General features: G+C 39.9%; 2 protein-coding genes across 4 annotated transcripts in view; one reads left to right on the plus strand and one right to left on the minus strand.

The window, feature by feature from the left end:
* Positions 1-1,409: 1,409 nt before the first annotated feature.
* LOC129745376 (RNA cytidine acetyltransferase) lies at positions 1,410-5,913 on the plus strand. Its single transcript, XM_055738431.1, has 6 exons — positions 1,410-1,874; positions 1,935-3,036; positions 3,104-3,625; positions 3,691-4,204; positions 4,270-4,825; positions 5,740-5,913. Exons 1-6 carry the CDS (start codon positions 1,672-1,674, stop codon positions 5,849-5,851), a joined length of 3,009 nt encoding a protein of 1,002 aa, XP_055594406.1. The 5' UTR covers positions 1,410-1,671; the 3' UTR covers positions 5,852-5,913.
* A 3,537-nt stretch (positions 5,914-9,450) lies between these two features.
* The window catches only part of LOC129749686 (dmX-like protein 2), a 38,675-nt gene continuing 28,971 nt past the window's right edge, over positions 9,451-19,154 (minus strand). For 2 of the 3 annotated variants that reach the window (XM_055744735.1, XM_055744733.1), the window contains 11 exons: positions 18,841-19,110; positions 18,498-18,614; positions 17,885-18,437; positions 17,735-17,822; positions 15,776-15,859; positions 15,242-15,511; positions 15,107-15,176; positions 14,970-15,044; positions 11,289-11,422; positions 11,141-11,224; positions 9,451-11,070 (listed from right to left, as the gene is read on the minus strand). In XM_055744735.1, the coding sequence (XP_055600710.1) occupies positions 10,870-11,070; positions 11,141-11,224; positions 11,289-11,422; positions 14,970-15,044; positions 15,107-15,176; positions 15,242-15,511; positions 15,776-15,859; positions 17,735-17,822; positions 17,885-18,437; positions 18,498-18,614; positions 18,841-19,110 (1,946 nt within the window). In that variant the 3' untranslated portion in view covers positions 9,451-10,869. The remainder of the gene's footprint in view (positions 11,071-11,140; positions 11,225-11,288; positions 11,423-14,969; positions 15,045-15,106; positions 15,177-15,241; positions 15,512-15,775; positions 15,860-17,734; positions 17,823-17,884; positions 18,438-18,497; positions 18,615-18,840; positions 19,111-19,154) is intronic. The other variant, XM_055744734.1, reaches the window with a different exon arrangement.

Below are 19,154 nucleotides of genomic sequence, written 5' to 3' on the forward strand. Positions count from 1 at the left end.
AGGATGTTCGGCCGAATGATCACTAGGCCGAAAGGTCATAAAGCCGAATGGTTATTAGGCCGAATGGTCGTAAGGCCGAATGGTTACTAGGCCGAATGGTCAATAGGCCGAATGGTCATTAGGCCGAATGGTCATAAGGCCGAATGGTCGTAAGGCCGAATGGTCGCAAGGCCGAATGGTCGCAAGGCCGAATGGTCGCAAGGCCGAATGGTCGCAAGGCCGAATGGTCGCAAGGCCGAATGGTCGCAAGGCCGAATGGTCGCAAGGCCGAATGGTCGCAAGGCCGAATGGTCGCAAGGCCGAATGGATGCTAGGCCGAAAGGTCGTAAGGCCGAATGGCCATAAGGCTGAATGATCGTCATGAATGGTTGCTAGGTCAATAAGAAACCTTTTACACATGTCGGCATGCTAGGCCGAAAGGTCGCAAGGCCGAATGGCTGTTAGGCCGAATGGTCGTTTGGCCGAATGGCTGTTAGGCCGAATGGTCATAAGGCCATTAGGTCGAATGATCACAAGGCAATCCAATAGGCCTGATGGCCATTCGGCTTGATGACTATTCGGCCTAACGACCATTCGGCCTAACTACTGATCGGCCAAACTACTGAGCGGCGCCACATGCAAGAAAGCGATAATATGTCTTAGAGGCCTAGCATAAATTCGGTCCAACGACCATTCAACCTAACAACCATTCAGCCTAGTGACTATTCGGCCTAACGACCTTCTAGCATCCATTCGGCCCGATGATCGTTCGGCCTAATGACCATTCGGCCTAACGATCTTTCGGCCTAGCATCCATTCGGCCTAACGATCTTTCGGCCTAGTATGCATTCGGCCTAACGACCATTCGGCCTTGTGACCATTCGGCCTTACGACCATTCGGCCTAGTGACCATTCGGCCTAATGACCATTCGGCCTAGTGACCATTCGGCCGAATGACCATTCGGCCGAATGACCATTCGGCCTAATGACCATTCGGCCTAATGACCATTCGGCCAAATGACCATTCGGCTTAGTGACCTTTCGGCCGAATGACCATTCGGCCTAACGACCATTCGGCCTAGTGACTATTCGGCCTAATGACCATTCGGCCTATCGCCCATTCGGCCTGATGACCATTCGGCCAAATAATATTCGGCCAAATAACCTTCGGCCTAATGTCGCATTCGGCCTATTGTCCTATTCGGCCGATCATCCGTCGGCCTTTCAACCCATTCGGCCTAGCGACCTTCGGCCTAACATCTTTCGGCCTATCGGCCTTCGGCCGAATGTCCGGCCCCCGTTGTTGCTTACGGACGGTGGCCCACCGATCATTTTGCCAGTGTTGCGAGAGAGCGTGTGAGTGAGCGAGGTAGCAATACAGCAATTTTCTTTTTTAAATTTCTTTCATCCCAAAACTGAGCTGAGAACTATTGCTAAAAACGTGTGAATGAAAATAAAATGAGGACCCAAATGTTTGCTTTGCTTCCTCAGCGTGTAGAATTGGAAAATAAGGAATCAAAACAGGAATCGCGAAATGTCAAAAACAGTGAGGCCAGGCCGTGCGTGAATCGACCTGAAAGTGTTGTGCTGAAAACACGTGAAACGTTCCACTTTTGGGTCATTCCGGTTTGTGTTTGCCTGAAGGGTTATTTTTCGTTTATCCAGATCGTTGAATTTCAAAACTCTTGAACGATGGTTAAGAAAAAGATAGACAACCGTATCCGGGTTATGATTGAAAACGGTGTAAAACTCGGCCATCGGTCTATGTTCGTGATTGTAGGAGACAAAGGTCGAGATCAGGTGCCGATTTTGTATGACATGCTATCAAAAGCATCCGTAAAAGCACGTCCTACAGTTTTATGGTGTTACAAAAATAAAGACGAAGCTATCAGCAAGTAAGATGAGTTACAATGAGCTTACATATTAGAGATTCAATACCATTTTGTTTATTTTAGCCATGGTAAAAAACGAGCTAAGAAAATTCAAGCCGGTAAAATCGATATTAACGAATCGGACTTGTTCGATACGTTCCGTGTGTCTACAACCATTCATGGAAGATACTACAAGGATACACATACTATTCTCGGCAAGACGTATGGTGTATGTGTGCTTCAGGATTTTGAGGCCCTTACGCCGAATCTCTTGGCCCGAACTATTGAAACAGTAGAAGGTGGTGGATTGATCATACTTCTTTTAAAAACAATTAACTCTTTGAAGCAGTTGTACACTATGACCATGGATGTCCACAAACGTTACAGAACAGAAGCTCACCAGTATGTAACATGCCGGTTCAACGAAAGACTTATCCTTTCTTTGGCCGATTGTTCACGTTGTCTGCTTGTGAATGATGATCTTACCGTTTTGCCTTTGTCATCGAAAACGGCTGATTTAAAACCTGTGGAGGCAGGATCAACTCGCAAAAGTGCTAATGATGAGCTTCTTGAAGAGCTGAAAGAAAATTTAGCTAATACTCCGCCAGCTGGGCCACTGGTAGCACTATGCAAAACACACGATCAGGCCAAAGCGGTGGCCCAATTCATAGATGCTTTAGCAGAAAAACAACTGAAACCACCAACATCGCTAACAGCCGCTCGAGGACGAGGCAAATCGGCTGCCATGGGTCTTGCTATTTCCGCTGCTATCGCATTTGGCTATGTCAATGTTTATGTAACATCTCCCTCACCAGAGAACTTAATTACATTATTTGAGTTTATTATGAAAGGTTTTGATGTTCTGGAATATCAAGAACATACGGATTACTCGATTATTCGGTCGACAAATCCAGACTTCAACAAAGCTATTATTCGCATCAATGTTACACGCAACAATCGACAAACGATCCAATATATTTCACCTACGGATGCACATCTGTTGAATGCTGCCGACTTACTAATAATCGATGAGGCAGCTGCTATTCCATTGCCATTGGTGAAAGCCATGCTTGGACCTTATCTTGTGTTCATGGCATCCACTATCAATGGTTACGAGGGAACGGGACGTTCTTTGAGTTTGAAATTGCTGTCCCAAATACAAAAATCTAGCAATGCTCCGCCACCGGTAAAAAGCGAAATCATTAGGTATATTCAGCAGCCTAAAATCAATCATTTTTTAAATTTTACTTCAGATCAAACTAGAGGAATCCATCCGTTACAGTCCGCATGATTCGATTGAATCTTGGCTAACCTCCCTTCTATGTCTCGATGCAGCTGTGGTGCCAAACCTTCACTCGGGTTGTCCTCCACCGGACGCTTGTGAATTGTACTACATCGATCGCGATGCGCTTTTCTCTTATCATCGTGCTGCAGAAGCCTTCTTACAGAGAGTGGTTTCAATTTGTGTCTCGTCACACTACAAAAACAGTCCAAATGATCTGCAAATGATGAGCGACGCGCCCGCTCATCATTTGTTTTGTCTTTTGGGACCCATCACGAAGAAAGATCAACTTCCCGAGATATTGGTTGTCGTTCAAGTCAGTTTGGAAGGTCAGATATCGTCACAATCAATTCAGAATTCACTGGCTCGAGGCATGAAAAATGCTGGTGACTTGATACCTTGGAATATTGCCGAGCAATTTGGCGACCAGGAATTCCCTAAATTAAGCGGTGCAAGAATTGTGCGAATAGCGACTCACCCAAATTATCAAAGGGTAGGAACGAATATTTATTTATTAAAATTATCTTGAGCTTTATTTATGTTGTGGTTACTTTTTAGATGGGCTACGGGAAAAGAGCTTTGAAGTTACTAAGAAATTATTACGAAGGTAATTTTACTTCTCTGGCCGACGAAGAATTAGATGAAGAGGACAACAATGGTATCCAAGCGATCGATGACGAAGAAGTGGGCCTTTTGAAGGAAGTAATAGAGCCGAGAAAAAAAATTCCAACCCTATTAAAGCGACTTTCAGAGCGTCGCCCAGAGCCTCTGGATTATCTGGGGGCATCTTTTGGTTTAACAAATGATCTTTTAAGATTTTGGAAAAGCCAGAAATTTGTTCCGGTATACTTGAGCCAAAAGGAAAACGAACTAACTGGAGAACATTCTTGTATCATGATTTCCCCCATTTCCCATAACATGGAAAAAGTAGAGACTACAGATTGGTTGAATAACTACTTCATAGATTTCCGAAGACGCATTCTAAAATTGCTAGGGAAAGCGTTTCAAAAATTTAACACGGGAATGGCTTTATCTTTGATCGATAATAAAGCCATAAAAATAAAAGAAGATGGTAAATGTGTTAACTAATCGATTTTTTAGATTTTTTTTTTGTCACGTTCAAACTTTCAATTTCAGAGCTATGTCAGAAAACAATCGACGAGTACTTTTTGCCACACGACATCCAGCGGTTGGAAATGTACACCCGAAATCAGGTGGAATACAAGTTGGTGATGGATCTCACTACGGATCTGGCGACTTTGTTTTTCCAGTCCAGAATGGGTGGTGCACAGATTGATTCTCTGCAAAAAGCTATTTTGATTGGCATAGGATTGCAGCACAAGAGCATTGATAAGTTGACCGAGGAATTCAACATGCCCAGTGGCCAGGTGTTGGCCAAATTTTACGATTGTATCAAAAAGTTAACCAAGTACATCAATTCGGTGGAAGAGCGAACAATAGAAAGCACCATGCAAGATGAGAGGACGCTTAAAACTGGAGATAATTTGGTTGCCTTAGATAAGTCTATCAATGAAGATTTAGCTGAAGACGTAAAGAAGCTAGAGAAGAAGCAGAAAAAAGAGCTGGCATGGCTAAAGAAGGACAATTTGGACCAATTCAAAATAAAAGGAACGGACGAAGAATGGAACAGTGTGCTCACGAAAAACAAATCGACGATTGTTTCTATTAAAAGGTAGGTAGTAATGATACGTTTCGAAAATGATTGCAACTCTGTCCGCGGTTTTCACATCAGCGGTATAAATAGTGTTCGGGGGTAGGCTATTTTAACTGTTTACCATTTGGCAAATGGACCTAAAAGGCGGCATAACTATTGGCGGTTTACCATTTGGCAAATGGCCTTGTTTGGCGATGTTATTTTTTTGCGGTATGAGTGTGCAGCATTTCGCGGTAAGATATTTGCCCAGAAATATAATGAGCAAATGTTGTACCGAAATGTTTTTTTTCGTTCAGAAACGTAAAGCGTAGGACCATACATCATTCTAGTTCGAACTCGCAGCGTGATAAGGCGGCCTCTTAGCTCTGATCTCTGTTTCTAAGACGGTCCCGGTTTTTTTAGGTTTACTGGAAGATCTAGGAAGGCCCCGTGTTTCTAGGTTTACCCAAAGCTAGGGACAATCCCCTAGCCCGGTCCGCAACGCGAAGCGTTAGTACCATACATCATTCTAGTTCGAACGCGCAGCGTGAAGAGGCGTCCTCTTAGCTTTGATCTATGTTTCTGAGACCATTTTTCTAGGTTTACTCAAAGTTAGGGACAATCCTTGTAAGGACATCCTCGTAATTCTGATCCATGTTTCTAGGACAGACTTTTTAACATTTGAAACCGACCGCGAAGTGACTCAGTTGCCAATTATACATACCGCCAAATAGACTCATTCACAAATTGGGAAACCGCGTAGTGTTACAAACCGCTGAAAGGCAAACCGCCAAAAGGGCCAAATGCCAAACTGCCAAATGGTAAACCGCCAAACAGGTTCATACGCGAAAAGTCATACTGCCAAAATGAATACCGCGAAATGGTTTACCGGGAGCTGTGATACAATCTCGAAAATAGTGTTTTTAAGTTTTGTATTTTCTTTCTAATTTCAGTGGCGAAAAACGTTTGGCGCAAGAAACTATACATTCTAGCGAAGAAAATACGCATTCGTCAAAGAAAAAGAAGTTCAAACACAAATTTTCGAAAAAGCAGAAATTCGGCTAGATAAAATATTAATGTTTTGAACTTACTTTACATCAGTAAGTAGATACAAAATTTTAATCTCATTTATAATCTTTTTCAATTGGAAAGAAATGTCCCATGTGTTGATAACAGCACTGATAACAGTGTTGCTAGATTTCGCCCGTCACGCTTGACCTGACTAGTTTTGTTTCATCAATCGACCGGCACTGTACTCAATTGACGAAGCCTCACACTCGCATGACGGATAAAGCACGACAATAGTCAACATTTCTCCGTCATATGCGACTGGCGAAGCTCTACACATGGTAAAATTCATCATGCGAGTGAATGGCAAACAGTGATTGAATTCCTCAACCATGTTCTCATCAGAGGCATTCAAAATACACGCTCTGAGGCCTCGTATAGTAATAGGAGACGATACATATACATTCATTCAAACCTCCCCCCATGAGGAGGATCTGCTCCGAGAGACACTATTTGTTCGCTGCTACACGCTCTTTTTTTTTAACTCAATATTAAGTATGACCGAGGTTCAAAACATAGTTCGATTCTATGAACTTAAAGTTAAGTACCCCTTTTCCTCCTTGCGATGGATCAAAACGGAGTTCGAACTGCGAACTCAAAATTGATCCCTTTTTTTTCCTTCGGCGAGGGATCAAAGCTGAGTTCGACCTTATGAACTAAAAATTGAACTCTCTTTGTTGGACTGAAAACACTCAGCGAGTTCAGTCCGAACCGGAACAGCAACCAACGAACACGTCGCAAAATTTTGTCGCTCCGGAACAATTACCGGAAGACTATGCAGGAACTTCATAATGGAATGCATGTTCACCGTGTCAGCATAAAATTCTTTCCGTCATTGTCATCATATGGTGAGCGGCTTGGAATGTCCGGAAACTTCCGGATGTTGTTTACTTCCCGTGGGAAGTAACATCCGGAAGTTTTCTTTGACCGGAAGTGTCAAAACTTTCCAACGCTCTGTACCGGAACAGCAACATCCGAGTACAACAAATTTTAATCATCCTTTAATTCCCTGAAAATAAGCTACCCTCGAAAAAAAAGGATAAATTCGAGTTCGGCTGCCGAACTTAGTATTGAGTATGCCTAGCAGAACTTAGTTTTGCTATTGCCCAGTTAAACTCAAAGTTGAGGGATGCCATCGAAGTGCTATTTTGAACCAAAACTACTTAATTTTGAGTTTAAAAAAAAGAGCGTGTACGAACGAACTCTCTCAACATTCGGCTTAGTAAAACTACTAAATCCGTGGTTCTCCCGATGCTCTGGAAAGATTTTCAAAGCTATGAAAATTGAAAGCAGCTCAAAATTTGTTTGTTTACTCACGGGTTTGAAAATTAATGATGATTAATTAATATAACCACAAGAATGTTTACCATAATGAAATTATCATACGCACTGATTTTTTTGAGTCAAATAACAGTTGAGTCGCCGCGACGATTACGGCTCCCCTACTTACTAATACAACACAAGTGAAATGAATACTCGTAGAAACAAAACTTTATGAGTGAAATGCCTTAATAAAACTATTTGAAAAAAGAAAAAATGTTTTGTTCTCAATAGTACCATGTGCATAGTATTTTGTTGATATGAATTGGTGACACACTGTCTAAATTACTATGCGGACACTAGTTGTAATAGAAATTATGATGAAATTATCATGACCAGAGTATTTTCGACAACAAACATTGAGAGTTATCGAAAATTACCAGGTTGGTACAAATGTTGAAAATAGTTGTTGGCTTTCGGTGCCACGAAATAAAATTATCGAAACATCAGTTACAATTTTTCTAATGGCCACATTTTATTCACCCACCCGAGCTCCCGACTATGCTAGTCAATTTGTTTTGGAGTGTAGTTTTTTGCATGTTCCACTTACGGTTCTTGTCCGACGGGCACCTTAATGGGAACCATGCATGGTCCCACTGTCTGCCTCGGGCCAGGCCATGCCGCTGGAGTTATTGTTGTTCTGCTGCTGGCGTTGTTGTTGTTCTGCTGCTGGTGCAGAACTTCCCAAGCAGCCGGGGGTGTGGTTGGTGTTGTACCGATGGCGAAGCACCACATGGCAGTGCCGGATGTTGTTGTCGTTCTGCTGCTGGTGTTGTTGTTGTTCTGCTGCTGGTGCAGCCGGTGCAGCACGGAGCTGTCGGAGGTGTGGCTTGCATCGCACCGATGGAGACGCACGACATTGCCGTGCGGATGTTGTTGCTGGAGTTGTTGTTTGCCATGGGCCGATGTCTCACGGCACTGTACTGGCTCCGAAGTCGGCGATGATGGAGTGGCCATCTGTGCCACGATCGCCGCTTCTGATTTCCGTGGGGATGTGGAGCAGAAGCCCCGAACCTTCTCTCGACCCGCAGGCCCAAAAGCCTCCGCACTCGATCCGAGCACCACCTTTCTTTTTCAATTCTTCTCCAAAAACTGACCTCCGGGAATATTCTGACAGTATCTTTTTTTTTCTTTTCTCGTTTTTCGGGAACTATGGGCTGTCGGGTTTTTTCAAAAATAAGTTCGATACAGTGGGCCAAATCTGGTTGGTTTATTTTTGATTAGGATTGGGTTTTTTAGTTGTATTTTTGCTCAAATCACATCATAATAAAAGTTCTAAAAATCAACTGTAACACAAAGTAATTGCAATAATGTTTCATGCGCACTTTTACAAAATTGATGTTATATTTTGCGTGGTTGAAAATATTATAACGCAGAAAATGGTAAAATTATCATGACAACGTCTTTGAAATAGCCACACGATTTTTTTCCGTATGGGAATAAACGATACCCAAAGTGCATTTCTACCGATGTCTGTTGATATACCCCAAGGTAGTAACATAGGACCACTAATGTTCTTACTGCACGTGGACGATCTACCAAAACTTTTGCTCAAATCAAAGGCAAAACACGCTTATTTGCTGACGACACATCGTTAACATAAATTGGATGAGACGAAGGTGATTTTGATCAACCGGATGAAACGTGACATGCACATGTTAACGGATTATTTTGCCAAAAACTTTCATGAACCTGCGTAAACATCCGATTAATGTCAGTTTTGCAATATTTTTGTATTTTGCTCCCATCACCGAGCCAACCGCCGCAACCAACAGCTTACCACTACAAATTAGGATAACACCTATCTTCTTGTTGTGAAATCTTCTTCTTACAGTAATATTTTCTTGTAATGCACACACACGGTTCTATAGACGAGTTCTGTCTTATCAATTCTAGTAAGCAGGGTCCTTTCCTCGCGTTGTTCCACTGCGCCTGGCTGCTATCCTTCCGATAAATCGAATTGGAACCTGGAAAACGACTTTCAGCATGAAAACATTCCAATTCTAGACGTACCTACCGTAGTTGAACCCCTTTGCATCCCTCACAAGATGTGAACCGATTAACGAAAGAATAATCGTTGCTTTTGAAACACGGATTAAAACCATGCAATGGTTAAGTGTTTTGGCTCCGACAATCAGGCCTTGGGAATCCCGATGAGGCCGATCAGAAAATCTAATTGACCATATGCGTCGGTCAATTGTCACTTGACCTTTAGGTATGACAATAGTTTTAGACCAAGAATTTCGGAGTGCATTCTTTCGACAAAGCGTACCAAATTTCGGCAACGATAAACATTTATTGATGAATATAAATAAAATTCTTCTATGGTTTTCTGGTTTACTGTTAGTAAGAACTGTTGTCGGCGCGATTTGTGGTTGCCTTCGCCACTCTGACTATATCTATATAATTCTGTTAAAACTATAATGCATCTGAAGTTTTCTATTTTGCGGATACCGATTAAAATGTCTAGCCTAATGAATCTATATCCAACCTGTTGTAATCCATTTGTGTTGCGTTAATTTTTCATGTCGACACTTTTACTTGTTGACATGCCAGAATCAAAATCTCAAAGGTGACAACAGGTTGGTATAAAGTCATTGTGCTGGCGTTTGAACATCCTTTGTCTATAAATAAGGTATATACATACAAGTAAGTTTGATTGAAATTAGGATACGAACTAGCAACACCCGAACCGTTTGACGATTGAGAACGCGATTAAACAGGTTTCTGTTTTCAACGATATTGAAACTATTATGATCTGAAGCAGTGCGAAACATAAACGTGCTTTCATATTTACTCTTACATAAATATCTGTGAAGGATCGTTAATTGCTAATTGCCGATAGCTTTTGTTAATTACGCTTATAGACTTTAAAAGCAGAAAGAAATCGTTTCCATACCCAACTTAAATTTAACAATACAGCAAAAACAAATTGAAGAATATGTAGTTTTTTTTTCAATTAGCTGAAAACATGGGACAGTAACAATTTCGTAATATCAGAGTGAACCACTTTGTAAAGATTTTTTTCTTATTTTGCATGAAAGAGTTAACTTTTTTATAGAATATTCTTTCATGACTAACTATGCGATTTGCTTACTCGGTTGATTATTAGATTTTAATTTTAATATCTCACTATTTTATTTTTTTTCTTTTTTATGGTTACGTTTCTTACTTTTCTCATCGTTAATATTTTTGGTATAATTTCTAATTTGTTGTATGTAACATGTCTCAACATGGGTATTGTCAGCGGTAAGAATATTTTTCTCTGTTTTCAGCAGATGTCCTATTTTGATGATAACGCCTGATAAGTTTTTTCTTCATATAGAGTGTGGGAGATAGTAGAGAATCACTTAGAAATTTACTTCATTAAATGTCGGTGTTTGAAGATAATTTTGCACGTTAAACAACTTTGGGAATTTCTGAATTGTAATTTTATTCTCGTCAAAGAATTTATCGATTCGGATTCATTCGCAAGGGTCTCGTCAGAATGTTCAAATACCTTTGATGTTGTTTGCAGTAATATTTGACATCGTCCTAATTTACGCGGCAAAATTACATTAAAGTTTATCCAATATTCCTTTTCTAAAATGATTAACAGTGTATAGATTATCGTAACGGTCCTGTATAATGTTAATAGTTTTGTGATCTCTTGCCTTAATTTAAAATTATTTTGTTGTCAGTGACTTAGTCTCGCATTAATACAATGAATGAACAAATGATTCCCGATCAGGCAACTGCCGTACTTTCATCGAACCGTCGGCCCCACAAGAGAACAGACGACCACCTTGGTCGATCTGCAGCTGCGTTACGCCCTGGCCGATGTGCTTGAAGAAACTACTACGAGCGTGTTCACCCATGAAACTATACAGCAACGTGTGGACGGTCAGGCCCCATACCTGTGATTTAAGATAAAGAAAATAATATTATAGGAACATTACAATTTACGCTAAGGTTTTCTTCTTATACCTTAATATCACCATCGGCTGAACCAGTGACAAAATGTTCTTCGTTGGGATCCATTGAAAGACATTTTATTGGAGTTTCGTGAGCCTTAAAAAATACACAAAATTTACATACATGCTCAGCATTTTTTTCCTTATTTCATTGCTCTTACCTGGAACCGATGTCTAAGTACTCGTTGTCGTACATCGAATATGCACACATCGCCCTTCTTACCAGCCGATATCAGCAGCTGATGCTGAGGAGCGTAAACTAGACTAGATGCTCCTTGATCATGGCAAGTAAATGCTAAAAGTTCAATGAAATTGGTATTTAACAAGTATTTTGCAACAATGATATTCGAATCTATGGAGATTGGCTGTGCTGAGTGTGGTATCCTAGAAAGCCTTTGGGTAAGAAAACGGGTATGAGAGACAAGACAAGCTCTTAACATCAGCGATAGCAATCACTAACCTAACTGTTTTGTCGAGTATCTAGAGATTGATACGTTAGTTGTAAATCAATTTGTTAAACTCCCGGAAAAAAAAAAAAAAATGTAAATCAATTTTTGGGCTTATGGGATGAATCATCCAACAGGATGAAAATCCCTGAAAAAAAAAAAAAAAAAAAAAAAAAAAAAAAAAAAAAAAAAAAAAAAATACTACTAAATAGTAAATCAATTTTCGGGATAAATCATTCCTAAGGATGAAAAACCCAAAAAAAAATTGTAAATCAATCTTGGGGATCAATAAACGAACCGGTTTAAAATTAAAAAAAAAAGTAAGGTACACCGGGGTAAGTGGGGACGGTTTTTCGTATAGTTCAACTTTAAAAAATCATTAAAAAATCAGCAGTGGATCAATTTTGATAAAATCGCATTCAATGTGATGCAGAACATGTTGTTTACAAATGCTGAAGAGATGAGCTTGATAGACGAAAAGCGAAAAAAGTTATCACGTGAAGTGTTATGGACTGCTGGTGTCTTCACTTACCCCGCTTTATGGGGTAAGTGGGGACGGTAGATTTTCCCTTTGATTTCTCAGGAAATTTTCAACAAATTTGTGTTTTCTCGGTTGAATACGTTACTTTATTGCTCGAACCGTCAAAAATTTTGAAAAAAAGTTCATGGTAGTGATAATTGTGTGTAATTTATGTTGCAACACACGAGATCCGATTTCATCGAAAATATATGTCTATTCCAGAAAACACAAGTTTTTTCCCAACTTTTCATAGTTCGTATGCTAAATAAATCTAAAATGTATTGAATGAAGGAGAGAAAATTGAAAAAATATCTAAACATCAAGTATGTATGAAGCCGTCCTCACTTACCCCAGGTAGGGTTTGGAGACAATATTTTAGATTTTTGAAAATAAACTCTTTTTTCTTAATTTTTAATCGCCGTCTCTTTTCCTAACTGGTTGTTTCTAATGTAAGGATTGTTTCCATGTACAGTTTTTCGCCAAGAGCCAGCTAGTTTACGAGAAATTCGCGATTGAAAAAGATGCACATCAACTCCACATCGTAGTTAAAAATAGAAAATTTACGAAAAGTCATCGTAAACATCCGTTATTGTCAGAACCGTATTTCTTTTACAGTTATTGGATAGATTACAAGTAATTTTAACATTCGGCATTAAAAAAATTTGAAAAAATAGTTGATAGTATTGTTTTAAAAGCCACCGTCCCCACTTACCCCGCGTCCCCACTTACCCCGGTGTACCTTAAATCAATCTTGGGGATGAATAAACGAACCGGTTTAAAATTAAAAAAAAGTAAATCAATTTCAATATGAATACAAAAAAATATACTAGCCACGGTGGGAGATGGGTTGAATCATTCAATAGGATGAAAAATCCCGAAAAATAGTAAGAGATTTCACACTGTGATACGCCGCAATAACCCCTAAAATACGTCCAACTTTTCGTACGCTAGCATTCATTATGTATTGACTTTACAAACGACTTTTCATAAATACTTCACAATGATTCGAAAAGCAGAACTTTATTATTATTAGGTAACAAGTCAGAACAGAATCTTTTTAGTCATGCAGTGAATCAGAAACCGGTAGAATGTTTATTTTTGCCCCGTGAATCCCAAAATGGTTAAATTTATCTTTTTACTAAGTAAATGAAAAAAATGTAAAATTCACATTTTGATAGATGAATGAAGAAACGGTAAAATTCTACTTTTTGCTAGGTGAATGAAAAAAAAGTTAAATTCACCTTTTTGCTAGGTGAATTATGCAGAAAAGGTAAAATTGCTGGGAAAAATGAGTGGAAAAATATTACCTCTGCTACTCGGTAAATTTTACCTTTATTTTAATTTTCCGTGCACTTGAATTAAGTTGAATTAAGTTTTTTTACGTTTAGGCTACCAACCGAACGAAAACTTTTTTTTCTTGCTCCAAGAATCCTCGCAAGTCTGCACAAAATAAGTGACGACAAGGAAAGCGCGTTTTAAATGTAATGGTTTTTTTTCCCGGTGTTATAAAAGTGTTTTACGGCCAAATTGAGCTTCAGGCCGTTTAAAAGTACAAATGAAATACTTGGAGAAGCAACGCCAGTTCAGGATGTACAGTTGTGAAGCGCAATTTTTAACTCGATACATGGTTTTTCATAAAGTGCTGTGACGTAGTTCTCAGATTGTTCTGTTGGTTGGGATGAATAAACCCATTGGGCTTAAAATCCCGGAAAAAGAAAAAAAAAATTGTTCTGTTGGTATGTGTGAGTGGTAAATTCGAAAAAAGAATTTCACGAATTGGGACCAAGACACGTCGAATTACCGTGTCTCCCCATAACTTATCTGGGTTCATGGAACCAATGGGCTGACTCGTATGGGCCCTCAGACCATTACCCAATCTGGTAACTGCCCTAAGGCAATACTTCAGAAGGGAGGTCATAATCGCGCATAAGCGCAACAAATGCAACACTTGCTAAAAAGTTCATATTTAAATTAAATATCACAGACCGAGGTCATCTTCAAGTCGTGGTCCGATCAACTATGCTGTTAGTCTAGCATAGTTTTTTTGATAGGTTCGGACTCATTCAGCTAAATAAAGAAAAGTTATTCTGAGTTGATCGCAATTCGCGTCAGTCTCCAATTCCTTTGCAGAGCGTGCCAGCTTCCTTTGCAGAGCAGCGCCAAGGAAGCTGGCACGCAAATTCGCGATTTCCTGAGTTCACCAATAAACTGGTGTATGTTCTCCTCGTTATTGCTGCGTCACAAGCATGTGTGAGTACTTTCGTCAGGTTTTCCGCCGACAAGTTAGACAGGTGCGCCTCTGTCTGACTGTGCATTTTTACTCACACGCAGTGGATCGCAAAGTGGTCGCTATGAGTGTTGTCCTCGCTCACCCTCTAATTACTTGTTCATCTGGCAAAAGTGATATATATGATGGATTCACGTCCAGGTATGTGTGTCGGGTTTATCTCCCATGGTATAATTTTAATCAAGGAGTCGCGGGTGTCCCATTTCCGTCGGGAGATATTAGACATGGCCCGCATCGCCCGAAATAGATGTCGATTGTCGTAAAGATCCATGTGCAGATTTCATAAGAAGGCTGTCGGGCTGCTATTCACGTGGAAAATTTGGTCTGGACATTAACCTGTGTTTTATATCTTTCAGAAAGGTATTACAGGATTTTTATAAATATAGAACTTGGTTACATTTGGAGTATATAGTACGTCAAACGCATTATTTCTCACGAAACTGACAACTCGTGCAGTATGTGCGTTAGAAATGCAAATCCTGCTTATTCCACTGCCTTATTTTTGCTGACTGAATGTTTGAGTCAATACCACTCACAGGGTTTAATTAGAAATATTAATAAAATGATTTCCTACTACAAATTATTTTACCTGATACTAGCGCCTTCTTCTGTGGGAGAAGTGTATCCCATATTGCCACATTTTTACTTTCCGAGCTATGGCCAGCTAAAAAACGAAAAAGATTAAATCAACATTGCTCACATTGGTTATTCAGATAGGCCCATTACCTGTGGCAACCAAACTGCATGAACCCAAAAACACGAAATCTGTAATTCCTTTAGTATGGCATTGATAGGTCTGTGGAAAAAAAATCATAAAAAAATGAATAATAACGCTTGCTAATAATGCTCAAAAATACTTACAAAGAACGGTCGATTGCTCTGACTAGCTAATCCTACTTGCCACAGGCTCAGATTTCCATCGCCATCAGCAATACCAAACTTGTTTCCATGCTGGGAAAATCTGCACCGGGTAACCTTGGCAAATGTTCCCGGTGGTCTGGGAGTACAGACGACCTGTTGATGACCCCACTCCCACATTTGAACAGAACCATCCTGTCCACCAGTTAAATACAAGGGCATCAACGGGTGGGCACTCATCCGTTTGATGTTGTCCACTTTGTGTTTGAGCACCTTTAGGAAGATAAAATGGATATAAATTTCATTCTATTAAGTTTCTTCAACAGCATGAAAGGATAGAATCTACAAATTAATATGAAATAAATATATGGTGAAATAATGATGCTCTTGCACACTAAATGACATTTTTAAATCACAAATAAAGCAACGTATTTAGAACACTTCAACGACAATATGTAGAACTAAATAGACCAAAACAAATATTCTTAAATAAAAGAGGACGGAGAATTATGAAACAGAGAAAATGAGAACATGTACCGGTTTTAGCAAGTGCTTTGAACGCTCAATAACCAGTTTGCAGAAGCGTGGACATTGACTCCCCGGAAACGTTGCTCCTTTGATCTGATTGGGCGGTGGTAGCATGAATGTGAATTATGATAAAAAGATGGTACACACAGTTACAATCACTTTCACAGTCGATTTGAGTTATTTACAAAGTAGGTACATATCCAATACATTCATTTTACAACGGTTTAACAAGAGGAACGAAGGTTGATGCGTTGAGAAGGGCCATATGGTTGTCTTATAACTTTTCGTTCCATCGCCTATAGCAGAATTATCAGGAGCATTAGACATAAGCTATGCCTTTTGAATTCGGTTGCCTCAAGGTCGTAGCATGAGGTGAGTAAGTGCATCGTCGGTTTGGATTTTTTTACCTTTTTTATCGGAATTTAGCCCATTACGGTCATTCTTCCTCGGTCGGTGGTCTCGTTTTGACTTCCCCAAAGCAACCTTCGTTTTCAAGTAAAGCGTTGAGCGAGATAAGGTTCATCAACTTATAGTTTTTCAAATACAATCACTGGTTTGCAACCACGTCGAAGCGATCTTTGTGAATCGACTTTACAATAGTTAGTTGAAGTTTAAACGTCACGTGTTGAAGCCCATCTTTGCAGGTTCCTTATGATCACACAAACGGAAGAAACTGAACCAATTTATTGAGCCATCGAGAATTTTTACACCCTGTCTAAGTAATCATTATATACGACATATTTACACCTGTTTGATTTGTAACAATCCATTTTTTCAGATCAAGCCTATATCACAGAAAAAGCACCTATTACTGAAGTTAACTTACTTAGATGTATTTGTTATCTCATTTTCAAAGGTGATGGGAAGTATTAGAGAACCATGAAATATCAAAGAAAGAAAGATCATAAGTCGTAAATATCATCAATTTCTCGAAAAAGATACAACGGCTCACCGACAGGGACTTGAACACGTAATTTCAGCTTCAGTACAACGATGCGTTAGCCAATAACCAGCGAAGCAAATCGAGCAGATCTGATAATGATAACTGGTTTATCACTTGTTTAACATTTAGCGATAAATATGAGAACACGATGACTTCTCATCCCTTTCCAATGCCGATCAAGATAACTCGTCCGAAATTATTTTCTCTCGGTCAGTTCTAGTTCTCCAACAAAACTGGAAGCGATCGAAAGAATAAACGCACAGAGAGTGCTTTTTCTAGCTATTTACGTCCATTCTGACTCTCCGCGCCCTTAACTCCATACAAAATAGCAATTTTCCCTCGTCCGAGAGCGAGAACTTATCCTTAACGTTACAAGAGACGATAAATTTGAATCGGAATGCACAACTCATCGAGAGCAAAATTGAAGTGGATAAGTGCTATTATAGTATTCTTGCGGATGAAAATCTCTCTCACGGGTGTTTTGATCGACAAATTCTATCGGAGGATAACGATTTTTGGATTCCCTGCCAATAACACCACGGTGAACGTGACGAAATAGGCTCATGTTCGTCGGTCGACCCCGGGATCTTCTATCGATACTCCATGTATATCTCGCATGTGTTCTGTGCTCACTATTAATCTCTCTGTTGTTTCTCTACCACCATCCACCGATTCGGGATTTTAGCCGAGCGAGCACATGGTCGATTGCTTCGGGTCATATGAAAAAGCAATCTGCTGCTCAAGGTTCCGAGCAGACCAGTTTTGCAGGGTGTGTATTTGTTACATTTTTAAAACAGAAAACCGTTTTGTGGTTGAATTTTGCAGAGATGTGAGAACTATCAGTTAAGTTAAACTATATTTTGTGCACCTTATCAGTTTCAGTTGATTATATCAGGAATTTGATGTTAAAAAATATATCATTTTTATATTCTATAGTATGCTGGTAACTCCACAACTCATTGATGAAATCACACCACCAACAAAAAGTTTTTCTTACGTGCCATGAACTTTATTCGATTACTTACCACGGATGCTCCACGTCCTGATTGTCCTGCAATTCCAGGTTGTGGACTTGATGGTGCCCCAAAATTTTGTGCAGCGTTTATCATATGCCTAAAATATCGTCAAACAAATGATTATTGAATCAGAGTTATAGTAAGTTACATGACCCTTACTTGTCTGTTGCTGTCTGTATAACTAAGAAGTTACTGTTAGGTAAAGTTTCGATGTCTTTATTCAGATTCATTATATCCATTTCGCACTCGTCCTCCATCCAGTGAGGTGATTCGAGCAGCAAAGAGATGTCCATCTCCTGAACCTCTCTTGGAGTTGCTAGTGCGAGCATGCCAGGATTGACTAAGTTCAGACAAAAAGCAGAAATTTGTTCCTGATCTTTATGAATTATCCGCGCTGGCTCTGGAATGTTTTGAGGGTTTGTATGGCATCCGGCTGTAGCCGTTTCATTGCCAACAGGTGTTCCGGATTCATTTATGGAGCCATTAATCGAAGCCGTGGTTGGTTCATTCGGGTTAGGAGTTGTTTTCTTTTTACCAAATACCGCACGAATAAAAACGTCCTGCACAAGTTCGTTACGCACTAGATAGTTCCAGAGACGCCGAGCTGGCGCAGCGGATGAGAGACAAGGTGTGAACGGGGTGTTGGACTTTTCCAAAAGGGATCGATACTTATGAATGGCTGGGCCTTTTGCTTCGGATTCTACAAAACAGCCTGAAATTGAAAACCATTGTTATTCCTCAGAAAACAGAAATTAGAGCAGGTTTTTCAAACCTGGAATGTAATCAACTGACGCCGGTCCTCGGCTCTCAAGCTCTTCTTTTAATAACTCTTGCCACGATGAAAGACTTCTTAGTATACCATGAATGAGTGGGCTGCATACTGGTAGTTCTGAAAACGAAATATATTACCTTATTTTTCGGCGTTCGATATTGAAACAGTGTTTGATAGAAAAGGAAAGAAAGCAAGCTAACAAAATAATCCTGCATATGTGTCAAATGTAGGTAACTTATACCTGAAAACATATTCTGATTCTTTCCGCTTATCACTGACTCAACAACAAACACAACTTTAATTAACTATGTTCCGCTTCGTAAAGCTTATTTTTAACAATTACCTTGCATTTCAATTCCTGCAACGTTTATGAACGTTTGCAATTGGTTCTGTGCAATCCTCGTAAGCGCAAGCCGTAAAACGCACCACGAGTACGAATTCGGGTTTGAATGCTCAATGTTCTCACGGCGGTGTTTTCTCACTGCTGCCGATACTTGACTAGCTTTGGGATCATTGTTCAATGGATCATTGAAAACGTCTTCATCGTCTTCCTCTTCGTCAAGATCCGATACAGCGGAATCAGCCGAATCATAATCGTCTTCTTCGGGATCACCTTAATCCAATAAAAAAAATCAATGAGTTAACAATTTCTCGAAT

This window comes from Uranotaenia lowii, chromosome 2 (assembly GCF_029784155.1).
Source record: "Uranotaenia lowii strain MFRU-FL chromosome 2, ASM2978415v1, whole genome shotgun sequence".
NCBI classification, from domain to species: Eukaryota; Metazoa; Arthropoda; class Insecta; order Diptera; family Culicidae; genus Uranotaenia; species Uranotaenia lowii.

Bases quoted from the DNA above. Each gene is read 5' to 3' on its own strand.
- LOC129745376 (XM_055738431.1), top strand. From the start codon at position 1,672: ATGGTTAAGAAAAAGATAGACAACCGTATCCGGGTTATGATTGAAAAC. The intron at 1,875-1,934 runs GTAAGATGAGTT...TGTTTATTTTAG, and splicing joins AAAGACGAAGCTATCAGCAA to CCATGGTAAAAAACGAGCTA. The intron at 4,826-5,739 runs GTAGGTAGTAAT...TTCTAATTTCAG, and splicing joins ACGATTGTTTCTATTAAAAG to TGGCGAAAAACGTTTGGCGC.